The sequence below is a fragment of the Brachypodium distachyon genome, chromosome 2 (genome assembly GCF_000005505.3).
Source record: "Brachypodium distachyon strain Bd21 chromosome 2, Brachypodium_distachyon_v3.0, whole genome shotgun sequence".
NCBI classification, from domain to species: Eukaryota; Viridiplantae; Streptophyta; class Magnoliopsida; order Poales; family Poaceae; genus Brachypodium; species Brachypodium distachyon.
Window position 1 is genome coordinate 55,797,025 of NC_016132.3, and position 18,948 is coordinate 55,815,972.

The 18,948-nt window shown below is 41.4% G+C and overlaps 3 protein-coding genes across 3 annotated transcripts; 1 reads left to right on the forward strand and 2 right to left on the reverse strand.

The window, feature by feature from the left end:
• Positions 1-1,330: 1,330 nt before the first annotated feature.
• LOC100823448 (uncharacterized protein slr0889) lies at positions 1,331-6,041 on the reverse strand. Its single transcript, XM_003564817.4, has 12 exons — positions 5,774-6,041; positions 5,530-5,658; positions 5,179-5,373; positions 4,944-4,991; positions 4,724-4,852; positions 3,849-3,973; positions 3,111-3,221; positions 2,746-2,854; positions 2,531-2,649; positions 2,118-2,271; positions 1,802-1,946; positions 1,331-1,657 (listed from the first exon to the last, which is right to left on the reverse strand). Exons 1-12 carry the CDS (start codon positions 5,891-5,893, stop codon positions 1,608-1,610), a joined length of 1,434 nt encoding a protein of 477 aa, XP_003564865.1. The 5' UTR covers positions 5,894-6,041; the 3' UTR covers positions 1,331-1,607.
• Positions 6,042-6,045: 4 nt separating this feature from the next.
• Positions 6,046-8,312, forward strand: LOC100834708. The gene is made up of 4 exons (XM_003567322.4): positions 6,046-6,357; positions 7,179-7,286; positions 7,532-7,596; positions 7,739-8,312. Exons 1-4 carry the CDS (start codon positions 6,238-6,240, stop codon positions 7,884-7,886), a joined length of 441 nt encoding a protein of 146 aa, XP_003567370.1. The 5' UTR covers positions 6,046-6,237; the 3' UTR covers positions 7,887-8,312.
• A 1,506-nt stretch (positions 8,313-9,818) lies between these two features.
• On the reverse strand, positions 9,819-18,947 carry LOC100823747 (structural maintenance of chromosomes protein 2-1). The gene is made up of 21 exons (XM_003564818.4): positions 18,491-18,947; positions 16,677-17,357; positions 16,429-16,572; positions 16,052-16,342; positions 15,741-15,926; positions 15,261-15,425; positions 15,114-15,173; positions 14,830-14,892; positions 14,620-14,711; positions 14,075-14,171; positions 13,512-13,628; positions 13,211-13,429; positions 12,706-12,846; positions 12,437-12,604; positions 12,175-12,359; positions 11,949-12,042; positions 11,776-11,864; positions 11,439-11,664; positions 10,583-10,657; positions 10,320-10,465; positions 9,819-10,233 (listed from the first exon to the last, which is right to left on the reverse strand). The coding sequence occupies exons 1-20, from the start codon at positions 18,806-18,808 to the stop codon at positions 10,349-10,351; spliced, it is 3,528 nt and encodes a 1,175-aa protein (XP_003564866.1). The 5' UTR covers positions 18,809-18,947; the 3' UTR covers positions 9,819-10,233; positions 10,320-10,348.
• Position 18,948: the final 1 nt, after the last annotated feature.

An 18,948-nucleotide genomic window follows, 5' to 3' on the forward strand; every position in this document is an offset into this window, starting at 1 on the left:
GAAACTGGCGCGCATCGATATAAGCACTAATATACATAGCTAATAAGTGAAGCCCGGTGTAGTACCTAAGAAACACGTTCTGATTATTCCAAGAGTCCAACAGTTCGTAGATTGCGCATGGTTTGCGGCCTTTCAACGGGACAGTGGCGCGGCGAACGGCCAGGGGAAGAGCGCTGTGGATGGAGAGGCACCAATAAAGGAAAGCGACGAACAACACGGTGAAGACCCAGCAGATGCAGGTGGCGACGTGGAGATCTCCGAAATACATTCCCAGATAGTTCACTGGGTGGACGATGATGAGCACGGCTGGAGGGCTGTTGACGAGGATGCAGGCGACGGCCAAAAGGCATGGCGCCCAGGTTTCGTACGAAAGGCAATGAAGGGCATGTAGTGGACGCTGTAGAAGGCCGACACGAAGTTGTAGCTGTAGGGACTCGATGCCGAGGGAGGGCATCTGAAACAGGCTATAGACGAAGACAGCAGAAACCATTGCCAGGTAGATGCCCTGGAAGATCCATGCGGCGCAGACCAGGACAGATGGAAGTGAAACGAGATCAAGTGATGCCGGGCTAGCTAGCTGCGGGTTGAGACTTGAGATCGTCGGAGGAGATCGATAGCGCGCGGCGGCTGGGGACGATCGATGGATTAGGCAAAAGTAAGGCGTGGGAGCGAGAAACAACAATTGTCATCGGTGCGCCCAGCTCTCTCTCTATATATGCGCGCGTCGTCGGGCGTGGCCAGGTCTGCGTCATTGCAAACACGGGTGCTTCACGCTGCCGCGTGCCTGGCCTGGCCTCCTCGACCGTTGAATGAGGTGGTGCAGTAGTAGCTGATGATACGTGGTATTCCGTCGGGAGAAAAAAAACAAAAAATGTTGCATAGATATGTAACCCAGAAATAAATGCTTTCACCGTACACCTTTTGTGCCTACTATGATACTGTAACATATATAGGGCAACAGCGTAATACTCCATCCTTTCTTATAAAGATAAATAAATGTTCTACTTGTCCTAAGGTCTCTAAATTAGTTTCATTTAATCCATCATGTATATATCTACATAGTATACTTATTTGATATTGTATATATTAACATATTATTTTACAAATTTCGTAAGTTTGACTTAAGATAAAGTTAGATCATCTTATATTTAGGAACGGATGTAGTACTATCTTAATTCAAATTGCCGGGTAACTCTACAAGTTGCAATGTTGCCATGAAGTTTCTATAGGCAACACCGCCTTATTTGCAAACATTTTCACAACACTGCCTCCAAAATCCAAAATCACCCAACGTGACTGCTGTACGTTTCAGACTTGTGGTAAAACTGTGTTTGGTAAATGTCAAACAGATCATACATGTTTGTTTTCTTTCTTTCTTCTTGAAAAGTACATTTCTTTGTCAAAGTGTATAAACGACTGCGAATCTGTGATCAAATGAATACAAGGAAGAATCAATATCAAATACTCCCACCACAACCTCCAAAAATAAATAGTAAGACCTACAGATGCGGTTGAATCGAGGTCTTTTGCCTCTGGCTACCGCCAGCGCCAGTTCGTTGCAAAATGTTTCATACATCCGTTCTTTGGCTATCGTTATCTCCAGTTACCTAAAACAGCCTTCTAAGAAAACTTCTCCTCGACCTTCTTGATTTTACATCTGCATCAACAAGACTTAGTTCAGGTTAGTCAACCTGCATGCACACGACCAACATAAACAGATGCAGCGAGCAGCGCAATGAAAACATGCATGACGATTAGATTGATAGATATAACTAATATGCTGATCAAAACAACAGTTTACCTTTTATTCTCCCAGCCTTTAGCAAAGCTTCCTCGGCAATTGGTCTCCATTGCTGAGCACATGAGAAACGGAGACCCATCCCTACAGTCAGCCCACGCAACAGTTGTATTGTTCGAAGCACCGAAAATAGCTCCTCTGGGAAACTCTTCAAGTAGGAAAGCAAATAGAAAGAAGACATCTTAGGAGGCATTTATGAAAGTTAAACTTCACCAATACCGAAATCATTTTCGTATGCCAGTAACATATGGAGGAAAAACAAAATATGCCATTTGTCTTCCATGTTTTTAAAAATGGTGTAGATACACAGTCAGCATACCTCTACTCCAACTTTATTCAGTGAAGAATCATCAGCGAAGGGTGAGAGCACAGTTACTCCAGGTGGTAATCTTGTATCAAACATTCTAAGGGATAACTCAAACAGTTCTTCTAGCTCATTGTCAGCTATACTCCATGTTTTAAAACCAAATTCCCTGAAATATTTCATCAATTCAGAAGAACAATAAGTAATATACCGACAAGTATTCACCGGGAATCATCAGCCCATCCTGCCCTTGACTATGCTCCCTCGTTTCATTTTTAAAACCATAAATGCATCCGGGCATTAAGTTTTATGCTATCACAGAATTGTTCTGTTACAAAATAATACATCAACAGACTTAAATTTACTGAATTGTACAGATGTAGTTATTTGCATGAAATAGCACCTAACATGGCAAGAATTAGGTTTACCTGAGACTTTCTTGAGCCCTTATATGGTCATCATCAGCCATTGCAATTACAAGATTTGCGTAAGCCAGCCGTAAGTCCTCTGGCATTTCTTTCACTTGTCCATAATCAAGTAAAGCTACCTAATAGACGGCCATCATAAAATAATATTCATCTGGAATTTACCATTACCATCTAAGGAAGGGTTTGAACTTTTTTTCTGAATACAGGTCACTTGCCTCTGTGTTGTTGCAGATAAGGATGTTTCCTGGGTGTGGATCTGCATGAAAAAAGCCATCCTTCAAGATCATTTGGCCATAAGCAAGTGTAAGATCTGTTAGAATCTTCCTGCAATAAAGGCGAATGCATCTTTTTAGATGAGTAAGAACTCTAAACAATTGAAGAAAGGACATGCTCTGCACCAAATTAAGGAGGGATATAGCTAAGTACTTTATTAGGTCTCACCAAAACCAGAACAGTGAAATTTCGTTACACTCATTCTAATAGTAATGCTGATGCTTAAAAGGATATTTCAGGAGAGAAAACTAATGTACTCGTACCCAAGCAAATGAGAATCATACTCTTTTGAGATGAAGGGGCTTACTGCTTTGCCATTGCTCCAAGCTTACCACCAGGATCAATGCCCCGTTTGGACATTTCATTGCCAAGATTCATTATAGGGGTCCCTTGTACGAATTCCATAACCAAGACCTCCCTAAGAAAGAAAAAAGGCTCACTTAATTCATAAGCAAGGCAGAATAAGTCTGTATACTGATTCTACAGGGAAACAGAAAAGGGAGTTGTAGCTAAACAAAAATGAAGTCATAACTCAATATTGCTGTGTTTCAGTTAACATGTTTTACAAGAATAAAGAATGGCAAGACGTGATATGAAATTAGTAACAGAGTTTTCATGTGATAAATTGGCAAAATGCAAAATACACCCATGATGGATAGCCATTTGTTCGTGATTTTTGCCACAGGAAGGGCAGATACAGGAACTAAAGGGGCAGGTAGATCAGCTAAAATGATATGTTGAACATGCATTAACATAAAGGATAAATCAATTACTCATTAAATGCATGTTGGATAAAAAAAGACTAGAAAATGCAAAGTATTCAAAAGAAGTATCTCAAGGAGGATAGTTTCGATTAGCGAATAGAAGCAAACCCCATTCATTTCAAGTTTTCAGCAATTACCAAATGACTAATTTATAACTCCTCTGCTCAACCTTTCCGACTAAAAGCAAACTTTCATCTACCTGTAGCTATTGTGCAGAAGTAGGATTCGGTAAAAGAACCTGAAAAAGCAGTTTGGTTAATTTAGTATATATGACAATGTACCTGCTAATCATTCCAGGAATCACACGAGGCACCATAACCGGAGGTTTCTTATTAGTGACACGCAAGAATTCCCGTATTCTTTCCATTGCTCTCGCTTCTCGCACAAAATCAAACTCATAGCATATCTACAGGAACAATGAAGGCCAAAAGATCAATAATTAGAAGAAAAACACTTGAATAGTTTCTTTTACCAAATAAGAACCAAATTGGTAGTCACATAAGATATCCTTGTTCCCGGTAAAAAAAAGATATCCTTGTATAGGAGACACAACTTTATAACATAGAAATATATAGGGAGATCTGGTCTGCTACACTCAAACTAATTTTGTACACAAGTATCACAAATAAGGACCTAGCAAATAGTTTATATTTTCAGGTCTTTAATGGGCGGAGCCAGCCCGTTCCCACAGCCCGGACAAAACATATATTAGAATTTGGCTTATGAACAACTACCAATTAGCGTTCAGATAATCATAGTAATTAGCATAAAAAATTTCGTCGAGCCCGGGCAGCTGCCCGGGTCGCTGGGCGGTGGCTCTGCCACTGCTCTAATGGTTCAAATGTGGATCCTGGAATTTCATTTCTTATTCTCCCAGTAAAAAAATAGTCTTTGTGGCTCAGTTTAGTTCACTTTTGGATGGGTGGATATTATCTATCATTTTATAACTGAAATCTCTATTAACCTTAGATGGCATTTCGTTTTATCAGTGCATAACTAATTACATTCGGACAAACAGATCAGTCTTCCTTAGTTTACATCGAGATAATAATAAAAACCACAAGAGGGCCAGTATTCATTGATGTTTTAGAACAGGTTCGAAGAAGTATACTAGGAGAAACAAAAAAAAAACAGTACTATTGGACTGAATATACACCTGCTTTTCCATCTCCTTGGTGGCAGAGAACAGATCAAAGTTGATGTCATGCTTCTGTAAGAACAAGGCAAATGCTTGCATGTTCTGGATATCAACCATCATCAATTTTTCAGCTCCTGGGTGTTGAACCTGGGTAGTACAGACCCACTCTGAAACATCAGAGCATGTCACATAATGAACAGCTATATATGGAACACATGTATGTAATCCTAAGTCCTACCTTGACAGCAACATCTGTCTTTGATGATTTAAGCCTTGCTCGATGCACCTAGCAAATATGAAGCTTACAAAGTGAGAGGTTGTCCCAACTAATATTCTATTAAGGAATAATGGCACATAGAGGCAAAAGGGGTATGCATATGCGGATATGCCAGGACTTCAAAGGGAATCATGCAAAGCACCAATTGTTACAATTCATCCGATGCTACAGTTAAGAGAAGTACCTAAACACAAACCTGGGCAATAGAAGCAGATCCAACAGGCTCAACATCAAAGAAATCGAATATCTCGTCGAAGCTCTTGTTGAACTGTTTCTCCACAACTTCTCTAACAACTTCAATCGGCGTGGATGGAGCCTTATCACACAATGTGACAAGCCTTTTGACCCAAGCTGTCGGCGCCAAATCTGGCTTGCCCACAATTTGAGCAGCCTGCTCAGAAAGATTGAAAGAGTGTAACTACGGCAGAACCATACATACATTAACGGCATATGTTGATTTCACTTGAGCTTGAAAAACTCGTCCCCCGATTCATCAAGCCTTTATTTAACAGAACAGAACAAGCCAAACGATCGGGGCAACAGGCACCTTGAGGAAGAAGCCGCCGAGCTCGGAGCAGAGCGAGTAGAGCTTCTGGGCGCCGATCTCGTGCTGCTGCTCCCACATGGCCTCCCTCTCGTCCTCATCCTTGACGAACCCCGCGCGCAGCTGGCACACCTGCACCGACCAGCCACCAAAATAAAGAAACCACCCTGAGCTCACAGGCATATCACCAAACACCTGGCGGGCGCCAATGGAACAGGGCAGGAGTTCTCTCTCCCCGTCCGCTGACCTTGTAGCTGCCGTAGATGTCGACGGCGCGGACCCAGAACTGCGCGGAGCGGCTCCACGGGCGGAACCGGTCGGACAGGCGGTCCCGCAGCTCCTGCATCTGCGCGAGCGGCAGCGGCATTGTGCCGGCGTGGGAGAGTCCGCCGGCGCGCACGGGCGATCGAGAGAGAAAGGGGACAAGAAAGATAAACGGATGGATTAGATCCTTCTCCTGTCCTGCCCTCAACTACGCGCGCCGGGCCATCCGATCCGTGGCTCGTAGCGGGGGGGAGGGAAGTCCAGTGGAGAAGGCGTGTCGGGCTTTCGGCTCAGGCTTGTACTCCACAGAAACGTGACGTGGTGGGGGCCCCTCGTAGTCTCGTGTGGTGGAATGGACGGCTGTGATCGCGTCGTGGACTCGTGGGGCGGCAGGTAGTCTCTCGCTCTCCGCCGGCTGGCTACGGTGCTGCTGGCTGCTGCTACTCCATGGCGGCGGCGGCGGCGGCGATGATGGGTGCGGCGGCCCGGCGGCTGCACCACGCGGCGGCGGCGGCGGCTGGGCAGCCCCCGCGCCTGAAGAAGCTCGCGCTGCACCCGCCCAAATCCGTGAGTTGCTCCGCCCTCCCCTCCCCGCAGCAACGTTCCCCTCCTCCTCAGATCCCACCGGCGTTATTACCTGAATCTTTTACTCCTGCGCGGTCTGTACTTTTCGTTGGTGCCTTGGTGGTAGCTGTTCTATTTGGTGTGGCCAATTTCAGCTGAAATGTCAAGTTCGCAGCAGCACAGGAAAATAAAACATTCGGCGTGATGGCAATGTGACACGAGATGTCGAGACCCCTATGGCCACTGAAACTGATGTGAAATCTTGCCGTGCGGTCCATGCCGAGCTCCCACTCAGTGGTAGAGGAAAGTGATACATGCCTCTCGCCGTCTCCCGCATTGTGCCGTCCGTGTTGAGGGCTCTGGCCTTGGTCGATTATCCCGTTTTGGACGTATGCCTATTTTTAGGTCTACAATGCATTTCAGATTGTTAATGGGCTTATCCTCAATTGAGACAGCGTGTCTAGTACACAGAACCTACTGCATACTGCCCAATTGCTTGACAGAATGACAGTTCAATATCCATACCAAAACAGTTCCATGATAGTAGTTATTTAGTTATCTGCCGATGAATGAGAATTAAGAATTATATCCTGGCATTAGAGAATCTTGATACTGCTTTGTTGTAAATCTCTGCAACCTGACACGGTCACTATCAGGCATCTGCCATGACTAAAATATAACTTATACACAAAAAATTATTATGAACATCTCACGTTGTCTGAATGTGATACCATCAGTCCATAAGGAACTTTTTTCTGACCAATGCTAACTTGCTGCAAACAGCAAATATTGGTCAACTGAGCTATATTTCTGGTTGTTCTCAGGTAGAAGTTGAATTTGCAGATGGCAGTTCATTCCATCTGTCAGCTGAGTTTCTCAGAGTTTATAGTCCTGCAGCTGACAGCAAAATCCGATCTATAGCTGGTGAGAAGGTAACCACCTAATGCATTTTCTGTATTCATTGACGCCACTTGAAGTGGGAAAACCGTGTTTTCAGTTTTGAAAACCTACGTAATATGGAAAGTTTAGAGCTATGTGCTAACTCTGGATGTTGATCTGTCATACAAAACTTCAAGTCTTGAACACTGGCCTTTCAGAATATCAGCATATTCTGTTGGCATGTATTTCCTCTAAAGTTGTTCTGTTTGCTAACTATTTGTGGCTGAAATTATGTCAGGTTATATTTGCGCGGCGGCATGTCGGAATAATGTCAGCTGAATCAATAGGGAACTATGGAGTCCGGTGAGGGTCACATACATCTATTTCATGATAAAAATATGCCTCGTGAAGAAAAATGTCTGTTGTGAACTTGTGATATCTCTATCTCTTGGAAAGGAATAAGTTGTTTTTATCTACAAGTCTCATCCTTTTTTTGGCACCATAGGATATTGTTTGATGACTTACACAAGACTGGGATCTTCACCTGGGATTTCTTGTACCATCTGGGTTCTAACAAATTCAGTCTGATGCGAAATTATATCAAAATGTTGAGGAGACACGGTCTTACTCGGGATCCTCAGAGAAGGAAATGACGGAATCAAAGGATTTGCACAAGTTAAATATGTACTCCGTAGGTCCAAGGGAACTCAAATAGGATTTTCTTACCACGCCTAAGAATTCAGAAGAACTGCTGCCATGATTGGGGTGGATGAAGCTTCTAGATGTGAGCACAGAATGTGTCAAACCAGATAACTTATGACTGAGTGACAGTGATTTTCTTTTGTACAATCCTAAGGTATGATGATCTGATAAAATTTGTCATCCCTCCGTCCGGAAATAAGTGACTTTTATTTATACAAATCCAAGTCACTTATTTCGGAATGGAGGGAGTACCTTGAATTGATTGAGTTCTGATGGTAGAATTATTGTCCTTTTCCATTACGGGGCCTCGTTGGAACATCCCTCCCTGTACTTCTCGTAGAGGATAACTATTTTATTAAAGAAATTTAATGAGTCAACATATAAGACTTCTCTTTTAATCCCTGAATTAGTACTGTCAATTTAGTACTCCTCATGACAGAAAGATCGAAGACATGAGATTTGGCTAAGGAACATAACCCTCACTGTTTCACTTGAAAGAGGCCATACAAGTTTTGGAACATTAAAAAAAACTAGAAAGATGACATATGATAGCAAAAAGGTCAACTTGAGTAATCAGAGATTCCAAAGACAACTTGGCACATCGAGCTAACTCTTTAGCTAATAGAAGGTTTAGCTAATAGGAAGAGAGACCACAAAACATTTCATATGGATAGCATCTCAATAATCTTGGCATGCATCGCAAGCCTTAACCCGTCCAACGGAGAAACTTGGAACTAATCCAGCTCGTTCAACTTGGATAAACCCGTCAAATACATACAATTAGAACTAATCTAACTCATCCAACTACAGGAACTTGGCTTTAGTTCTTCTCTTTGTAAAGGAAACTATATTGAGGCTTAGAAATTTATACAGGCAATCAGCAATATGGCATGTGAAATAGGAATCACGCAAGGTACATGAAATCATCAATATGGAATGAGAAATAGGAATCACGGAAGATGTATGGGTAGTTATTCTAAGCAGGTTTATGTAGAACTTAGTTGCATTTAACGAAGTCAAGCAGTGAGAGCAGTGGGCACCGACTCGAAAAGGTGTACCCTAGGCTTGTTAGGTTTACTCCAGTATCTCGGTCCACCAGCACTAATGCAAGATACAAAAATTTCAAATACATCTCACTTCTCTCAAAAGAACTAGAACCTAGACTCCCGGAGATAGCAAGTACGTCCCATTTATACTACCTGACCATCTAAATGGTGTGATTACCAGACCGCAGATCATGCACATTTGATGGATCAATCATGCAGGAGGCGTCATGGGACGATGGGGACATATCATTACTATCCTCTGGTGTTCCAAAACTGCAGGACTTGTGAAGCTACGCATCAGGTCTCTGCGCTACTAGCTGACACGAAAATGAAGCGCGGTAGACCTGATTGGTCGGTAGCTCTGCTCGATGTGCTCAAATCCTCGATATCATGGTTGCATGCATTTCACGATGTTTGGTCCGGAAGGTTCAGGTTCGCACTTCCGTATCGAAAAAAAAAAAACAAATAACAAAATGCAGTAAGAAGCAGCCTGCCCAAGAACAGGCTGATGAATCTAAAGGAAAAAGGGAAGCTCGGCGAGGCTCGTCTAGTGCCACCAATTGCCTGGGCGAAAGTTGCGGCTGGAGCCGACGACGATGAGGGGCTGCTTAATTCATGCGCCTGCGGCCACACGTGGAGCATGTCGTCGTAGGTTCACAACGAACGCACACTCGAAGCAGTGAGCTTACACAAAGGGTGTGTTGCTGACCTGGTATGGTAAGCTTCTCTTTCTTTCATTTATTGGTTGATGCAGCGAGACGTAGCGACATCCAGTTTTCTTTTCACATCACATACAGATATAACCTTAATTTGAGTAGAGAGAAAGTACGGAGTGAATAAAAGGTACGGATATGAATATGACTAGATTGCTTGAACCAAACGGTGAAACTTACGTATTCCATACACATGGTAATATGGCACCATAATACACTGCCGCTACATACTATACTAGGCAAGAACGTTCAGAGCTCAAAGGAAAATAGGTTTCCAAGTCCCTACTCTACTTACAGTCGGTCCGAACAAATATGCAAGATATATGGACACAACAATATCTTCTAATACTGAGTTACATAGGTTTGCACAGCCTATTCTGATGTTAATGGCCAGTCAAGTGACAAGCGAGGGGCTTGAGACATTTTGTAGCGACAGCACAATCGCACCAGCGCAGAACCGTTGTCGAAGCTCACAAATCGTTTGGCAACCTTAAATTTGTGATTACCGTGACCAAAAAGTTCAGCTCCACACATTCTTCCTGCATTACGAATTTCCAAACAAACAGGAAAAAAATATGAGAATTCACCATAAAAAATCTGCAATCTGATGTCAAGTGGAGTATACCTTCACATACTGTACGTCACATATTTCAATCATCTCTGTTTCGAAGGGACTGTACGGGTCACAGCGGACACTCCATCAACAAATTTCGTCCGGAATATCACATTGGCATTGTTGAACATACCCTCTTTTAGAGAGACAACAATGAACTGCGAAGACATAGTACTTTCAGAATTGTCAACTGAAGGGATGAAACAATGTTTATTTTCTATGTATGCATGAACATGTATTGTTGCTAAGCGCACTGTTTAGAGGCACGAGCTTACCTGGGACTGTGGAAAATGTGCCTTTATCATTCTACCAATGTTTTGGGTATGGCTCAGATCAAGGGCAGCGTCAACCTACAATGCAGGAACATCCAGATCAGCTGAAAAGTATTATTCTTTTTTAACTTCAGCCTGTTTCGTCAAACCAATCAAGGATGTACTAAGAAGAAACATGAAATCCAAAAATCAAGGATGTACTACAACCAAACATAGCATGATGCATGAAAGGAACAGAAGTCCCAATTAGACAGAAGCAGGACTTGCACACAAACCATTCTGTCCATATTAGCAGGAGATGAATAATTCTTGCCTGTTTCTTTTTGCTAACTAGTTCTGCTCACAGCCAAACTATTAGGTCTTTTCAGTTCAAAAAATATGTTTGGATCCAAACCACTCTATCAAGCAATGGAGATCAAACATCACAACATGCAGTGGTGCGATACTGAGTCCATTTAGTATCAAACTATCAATCCTTCCCAATCTATACCACGGCCTACTTCTCACCGCTGTCTAGAAAAACCGCCAACCTAATGTCTGCAGCCAGGTGAGACGGAATCATGCTCAGATGTTAGTGTTGAGTTGTTGCTGAAGTCTTAACTTTTAATTATTTACTGATTATTTCCAAATTCTAAACATCGTAAGTGCCTGGTCTCAAATAGGAGTAAGTTCCAGCCAACTTTGAAGCTGGTTCGATTACAAACATCTTCTGTAAAATCAAACATATTTTCTGCAACACTGCATCGCAGTCTTGCTAATTTTACTAGGCCGTGCTGGTTTGTAATATTAATATATGATCAGACAGATTAGAGACAGTGGCAATCTTAAGGAATTTAAATGGAAAATGGCATGCACATACCTCATCTAAGATGTAAAGTGGTGCAGGTTTGAACAGAAGTAAAGCCAGGATAAGACTAAGAGCAAGAAGAGACCGCTGGCCTCCACTAAGTTCAGATAACGATTGTTTCCAGACTGTTCCAAATGCCACCCGAACTTCAAGACCATCCAAGAAGGTACCGCCTTCAGGAGGATCAAGTTTTGCCATTGTACCAGGTAGAAGAGTACTGAATATAGACCCAAAATCTCTACAGGAAATAGAAAGGAGAGGTTATAACTTGTATATTTGTGAGTAAAGAGAGTACAATCATACTGAGTACGAACAATATTTCATCAAGTGGTGCATTTGTGATACTTACTTGTTTACTTTGAGCCATGTGACTTTCAAGGTTTCTTTCTTCTTCTCATCCAACTCTTCTATCACTTTCTTGATTTTTGCCTTGTCATTCTGAAGATGACAACAAAAGGTATATTGCAGCTGCTTCCAAAATAAACCCAGGTTATCAAGAAATTTATACATAGCAAGACCTACCTCGATGATATTTTTCTTCGATATCAAATCATTGTACTCATCCTCTGCCTTCTCAAACATTGCCATAACTTTCTTATTGACCCTCTTCTCAAGACTGCATTTGACAGGAAACTGTTAAGTGGTGCTTGAGTTGCAAATTAACCAGCTGATATCAGCACAACTACCTAGAAACATCCGATATACTTGGATTTAGTTATTATTTCATGTTTTTAGATGAAAGGTGTACCCAGATTGTTGAGCTTGGAGCTGTTCAAATTCTTCCCGTGCTTTATGTGGTTCACATGATGCAAAGTCATAATCTGTACCACTTCTTCCAAACAACTGTTTCTCAGTTGTAATCCAACTGTACTTCTCCACTAGCTTATCAACCTTCAAAGAGCAATCCTTCTGCTCTATCTCCATTCTCTTAACCTACATGTTATATTAAGAGATTTTAGAAGTATGTATAAAGCAGAAATATGCAGCACAGATTGGAGCCAAATAAGTACCTCGTTTTCCATTTTCTTCCTTTCAACATTTGAATCACTTAGTAGCTGCTGAAGTTTTTGCTGCTCCTTGGCTATGCAGTTTATCTGAGAATCACAGTCCTTCAGTTTGGACCGCTCAGTGTTGAGCTCAGATTCAGCTTGGTCATAGTCTAGCTTAATGGAAGCAACCTGCATGAAACAAGTAAAACAAAGGAGTATAATTTAGTGAGCGAAATGTGAAGCTCGTCAGTTATAGTACAAATAAATCAGCAGATGGCATCTTGCACTACCTTGCTCTTATTTGTGGCCCAGGCTTCTGACAGAGCAGTAATCTGAGCTTTCGAGGTTACTAGTTGATCTTCAAGAATAGCAAGCTCATTAGCAACTGCATCTTTCTCCATAATCAGCCTCTCCCTCTCACTTTCATGAGCCTATTCCGAATAAGCAATAAGAGAAACAACAGATACGTCATTCATTTAATAGTTCAAGACTGAAGTAAAAATATAAGAATAAAATTGATTAATGGCAGTCACAGTAATTCACAATCTTCAACAATAGGCGAGCCTAATGAAAGCAGCCCAGCTATCTATACCCAACAGAATATGCATGGCATGAAACAACTGTATTATCCTATAATGGAACAAGACTAACTATAGAAAAAGTCATTAGACCTAGAAGTTAGCTACAAAATAACAGAAAAAGAGGAAATATTATGAAATACACTAATACCCCAGAATTTTTTTTGTAAATGACAAATGTGAATGATGTGTGGCGACAACTGATCAGAAAGCTAACCTTTAACTGCTTCGACATGGACTGCATTTCTGATTTCAACGACTTGATCTTTCCTTCCAGAGCTTTGAGCATACCTTCCCGTTCAGTACCATAAGTCTTAATCGTCTTTTCTAACTCAGAAACAGTGGACACACATTTTTCATACTGCACTTTCTTTTCTGTCAGCTCTGTCCTTGACTCCTGGAGCTCCTGCTCAAGTTTCTTCACAAGTTCACCTAACTAAAATACAAATAGAACAATTATTTATCCAATTTGAATCTGGAAAAGAGAAGATAACCGTATTTATGCCACAAAATAATACCTTGTGATGCTCATTTTGCTCAACTCTGTTTTGAAATAATGAGAGATCATATGATTTGAGTTCAAATTGAGATTTCAACTCAGCGTACTTTTTCTGAAGAGGTAGAAGCACAGCAATCTGGAAAACAAAGTAAATTAAAATATCTATATCAAACAATTGTAAAGCACTCCACTTAAAAATTCAATCTACCAGATGTTATAATGCCAATACATAACATGTTCAGTACCAAATAAGAGAGACAATCAATACTAAACAAACAAAACAAACACATGCTTAAAAATCCAGGATATATGACGAATCATAATTTAATTGGTAGCACCACAAATTCATTATCCTTCTAGAATGGTCACCATATCTTTCTTATGTGGCAAAACAGAAGTATATGTTTACAAGTTTTCAGTTAACAGATAATAAGAGATATTTAAGGGCGAAATGTGGTTTGTAGAGTGTGTTGTGGTATCAGATCACACAACGGGACCCTGAGGTACAGAGAGTACTATAAATACATATGAATTCAAAACAGAACATGGCAGCATCTATAGGCACTTGCATTCAGTGAATACCTTCTGTTCAATAACAGAGAGCCTGTCCTCGTGATCAGAGAGATCAGCCTCCGCTTTAGCTAATTCATGAAGTTGCCTTAGCAAATCCCCACCACCTCTGCATAGATAACCGTTGCAAAGGTAAACATTGCATGTGGTTATTAGATGAAATCACTACAAAGTATAAATCCAGGAAACTTGATTTACTTTCTAATTGCAATCAAACTTATCTCGAGGATATACAACAACAATACAATATAAGAAGTCAAAGATGACCAATGTTGTACATATTCGACGTTGTGACTATTACTAATCAATGCCAAAAGAAAAAGAGCATGTGATGCACACGCTTGCTAGAGTCTGCTGTGAATGCCGAGACTGGCAAACCACTGTTTTTAAAAGAAAGTACTCCGTCCGATACATAATAAGTATGGATCAGAGGGAGTATTTGATATAGCCCAAACAACAGGAACATCAAAGTACAGGAACATCCATTACCAAATTAAGCTAAAAATAATCGGGCCCAATCATTAACACTAGGTGAAACATGAAAAATGAAACGTTACCTGCGACTACCTCCAGTCAATAGGCCACTAGGCTGAAAAATGTCACCTTCAAGAGTCACACTTGTACTGCCAACTTCTCTATTAAACGCGATCTGTAACAAGAGAATTGCATAACAATAAGAATTAATACTGCATCCATATTATACTTGAATAGACAACGTTCACTTAAAATAGAGTAACTGAACTTATTTCTAAAAAATGCTACATTACCTCCTTTGCTGCATCCATATTTCTGCACACAAATGTTGAACCAAACACATAAGCCATAGCATTCTGCAGTAAGAAAATATCTTAAAACAGCAACCAGAGACTTATCTTTTGGAGATTAACTAATAGGAATGACAGGGTAAGCACAACGCGGAATGTTTTTGCATCAGAAAAAAATACAGGAAGTTACTAAAATCAGGGACAAGTTTGAACCTACAAGACCAAAAATCCAATAGACTGTTGTAAAAAAAAAGACAAGTAGTACAATATTAGGATGACATACTAACCTTTACTTCTTCGGAATAGCCAACCAGTTCGAGAGCTAATGTTACATTTTCAGCTCCAACCTACCAATCAATATACAGTTTTCATTGAGACAAGTCACCTCAGCCAAAAGATTATATCCAATCAGTGTAAACAAAGCATGCACTAACCATTCTACGAGCTGCCTGCTGAACTCTATCAGGTATCGTACCTGCTTTGATTTTATTCAACGGTATTATGGTTACCCTCCTTTTGAGATCTCCATTTTGTAGGAGCTGCTTTCCAGTGGTTTCTGAGTCAACAACCACATTATATAGCCTTCCTCCAGCTGCAACCTGCATAATTTGACTGACTTAAACTGATGCGACTAGAGCAGCTCTTTCAACTAAAGGAAAATTCAGCTTTATGACCAAAATGATGTACTCCCTCCGTCCAACAAAAGATGTCTCAAGTTTGTCAAAATTTGGATGTATCTAGACATGACTTAGTGTATAGATGCATTCAAATTTAGTAAAAGTTGAGACATCCTTTGTTGGACGGAGGGAGTAAGACTTTAGGCCATATGCATCCTAGATGCAGAGGGCAGAGGTAATAAAGCTTCCATTTTCTAAAAAAAATATGACCAAAATGATAGGTTTGCTACAACAAACCTCCAATGCCGTTGCTGTTGTGCTGTCCTTTATCTTAATAAGTCGTGCAACTACCCCTTTCACTTTTGATCTGTCAAAGCTCCTAACAGGATCTCGATAGCTGAAGTGAACATTTGCCAGCTCACCAGAAAGCGCACGAACTTTGTCCTTCAATTTCTGAACCACATCTAACTCTGTAGATCGATCCTGGGAATGATAAAAAAACAAAGGAAAGTGAGAAAAAGTTCATTAACATTGCTTGGCTTTCTATAGTAGACTTGTATTATGAATCATCCCACAGGAATGCTTTTTTAGCTGATTTTTTTCCATACCTTTTGCAAAGCTTCCATCTGTCCCTCTTCATAATCTATAGATCCCATGGATGCCTTGATAGCTTCCAAGTCTTTTGTCCTAGCTTTCAGCTCTTTCTCAGCTGCAGTAGCTTCATCACGCTTGGATACCATCTGGGCTTTCTTCTCTTTCAGCTCCTTCTCAGAAAGGCTTATTTTTGTCGTCAGCTGCTTTAGTCCAGATTCTGCCTCTCCCACAGCACCTCTTGCATCTCTAAGTTGATCTTCTAGGCACTTCTTCTCATTTGCACTGCTTTTTCCTGCAAGCACACCCTGTGCAAAGTAGAAATTTATTATCCCAGAATAAAGTTAAGAGGTTGTCAATTGATTCATTCTATGATGTGTAAGAGTTTGCATGCCTGGTATTCTCTCTCACTCTCATCCAACTCCTTTGTCAGATCCTCTGCTCTCTTTTTCATATCAGATGCGCCATCCTCTGCATTTTTTACAGCAGCATCTCTCTCAATTATAGATCTCTTGATGTCCTCAATGTTCTTGAGAATCTATGCACAAATAATGTATAGGACACCTTGTAAGTAACTCAGGATAAATATGTGTGAACAGATATCAATTGAGTGCCATGAATATATATACAAAATATATTTACCTTTTCAGCAGCTTTTTCCTCTGACCTTAGAGTTTCCTCTTGATTATCCATCGCAGAAGTTTCCTTAACAAGAGCATGTGAGAGCTTATCCACTTTCTCCGACAATACCTTCATCTCACCACCTAATTTGGCTTCTTTTTCAGCAGCTAAGGTAGATATGTTTTTGTCCATTTCATTTATCTGTGCTTTTAGCTTTTCTGTGCTCTCATCCAGTTCAACAATCTTTCCCCTGATTTGTTTCACCCCACTAACTGCACCATCTCGCACTCCCTCAGCTTGAACAAACTCATAAGCAATACAGAATCTTTTAAGCCGGTCTAGTTCAGCATTACCATTGGCCCATTTCATGTACTGACACCTCTCTTTTCTAAGTTTCTCTAATGCAGGAAGGATTTCATCATCGAGCAGTTTGTTGATCTCATGAACTTTATTTTGCTTTTTCTCGAGAGTTTTAAGAGCAGATTCCTTCTTCATTTCATACATTCTTGTACCTGCAGCCTCTTCCAACATGGAAAGAATTTCTGGAGGCTTCATGTTCAGCACTTTTGTAATGCGTCCTTGCATAATTAGAAAATGGGGATTGTTCACATTAAGCTGCACAGAGTGGAAAAGAGTCTGCACCCGGGAAGGCTGTGCAAGATGGCCATTGATAAGGTATTTGTTTCGCCCACCAACTACAATCTACAAACACAAGAGAGCAGTTTATCAATATCCAATAGAACTGGAGGCACTACTGGTCGGTCCAAAACACTAGAAAGATCAAGAATCTGATCAGGGAAATAAAATTGCAGATATAATGGATTCAGATATGAATGCATGGTTACATGAATTTATTGGAAGAATTGTCTGTGCAATAGTAAGGGTTAATTACTGGTATTTTCTTCCACTATGAATGTGTATGAATAAAAGATTATCCTACTATCTATAGTTACGATTTCTATATGGTGCCATATGCAAAGATGTATTTTCATGCAAATTAAGTTCTACATAAAAAAAACTCCACCCTTTCTCAAACAGCGTTCAGTCTTTTCATCGACCCAATGAATCTATATCAATTTATGACTTGATGGTTAATATTTATACTCCCTCCGGCCGGAATTACTTGTCGAAACATTACATGTATCTAGACGCTTTTTACACATAGATACATCCGTATTTGGGCAAATTTGAGACAAGTAATACCGATCGGAGGGAGTAATTAAGATAAGTCCAATAGCTACAATTTGAAAGGCGACATGGCTTGGTATGGTTGCTTCATTAGGAGTCAACTTTAGGGTAAACAAGGATGAAGCAAATTGGATGAGGAAACTAACGCATGCATTGCACATTTACACTTGTTCCCAATAGATCAATCAGTGAGAAGCTAGAAAGTGGGCTCAGAAATTAGATCATAGTAGATCCAGCTCCATACAGTACAATACCCATTCAATTGCAGCATAAAAACTACCTAAGTATTATAATCCACAAAACCTAAAATATATACACAGTTCAAATCTTGAACCAACGTGACCATGAGCTCTAAGCTTCAAATAGAGGAATGCTTAACACAAATACAACTATATATCCATCCCCTGGAGTCCAAAACCATCCAATAGCTCTTTCACTCCACAGAAGACAACACAACATATATCCACTTAAACCCTGGAATAAAAGAATTCACCAAATGTAAGCCATGTCCCCAAACTCCACAACGACCTAAGTCAGGACCGTATCCATCAACCAAATTCCTAAAGTTCCCCTCAAAACTTCAGCTCCAAATTCACCCACAGAACCCAGGCAGGCAGGTAAACGAGAGAGCAGCGAGGAGGTGTAACCTGGCGCGTGACAGTGATTTCGGCCGAGTCCTCGTAGCCGAGCGGGGAACGGGAGCGGTCGGAGTTGTCGAAGACGATGGAGACGGTGGCCTTGGTGACGCCGGCCTGGCCCTGCTTGTAGACGAGCTCCTGGAGCGAGGCGGCGCGCACCTGGCGGAGGTCGGTGATGCCGAGCACGAAGCAGATGGAGTCGAGGATGTTGGACTTGCCGGAACCATTTAGCCCGGTGATGGCGTTGAACAGCGGGTCGAACCCCGGCACCACCGTCCGCCCCGCATACGACTTGAACCCCTCCAGACATACCTCCTTGATGTGCATCCCGCCGGCCGCCGGAGGCGTCGCCGGCCGGAGATCGGACTAGGGTTTGGCTGGTCTGGGCGGGAAAATTTTCGAGGCGTGGGGATTTTCCGGGTTGGGATTTCGAAATGTTTCGGCCGTATGAAGCGAACTAGAGTGGT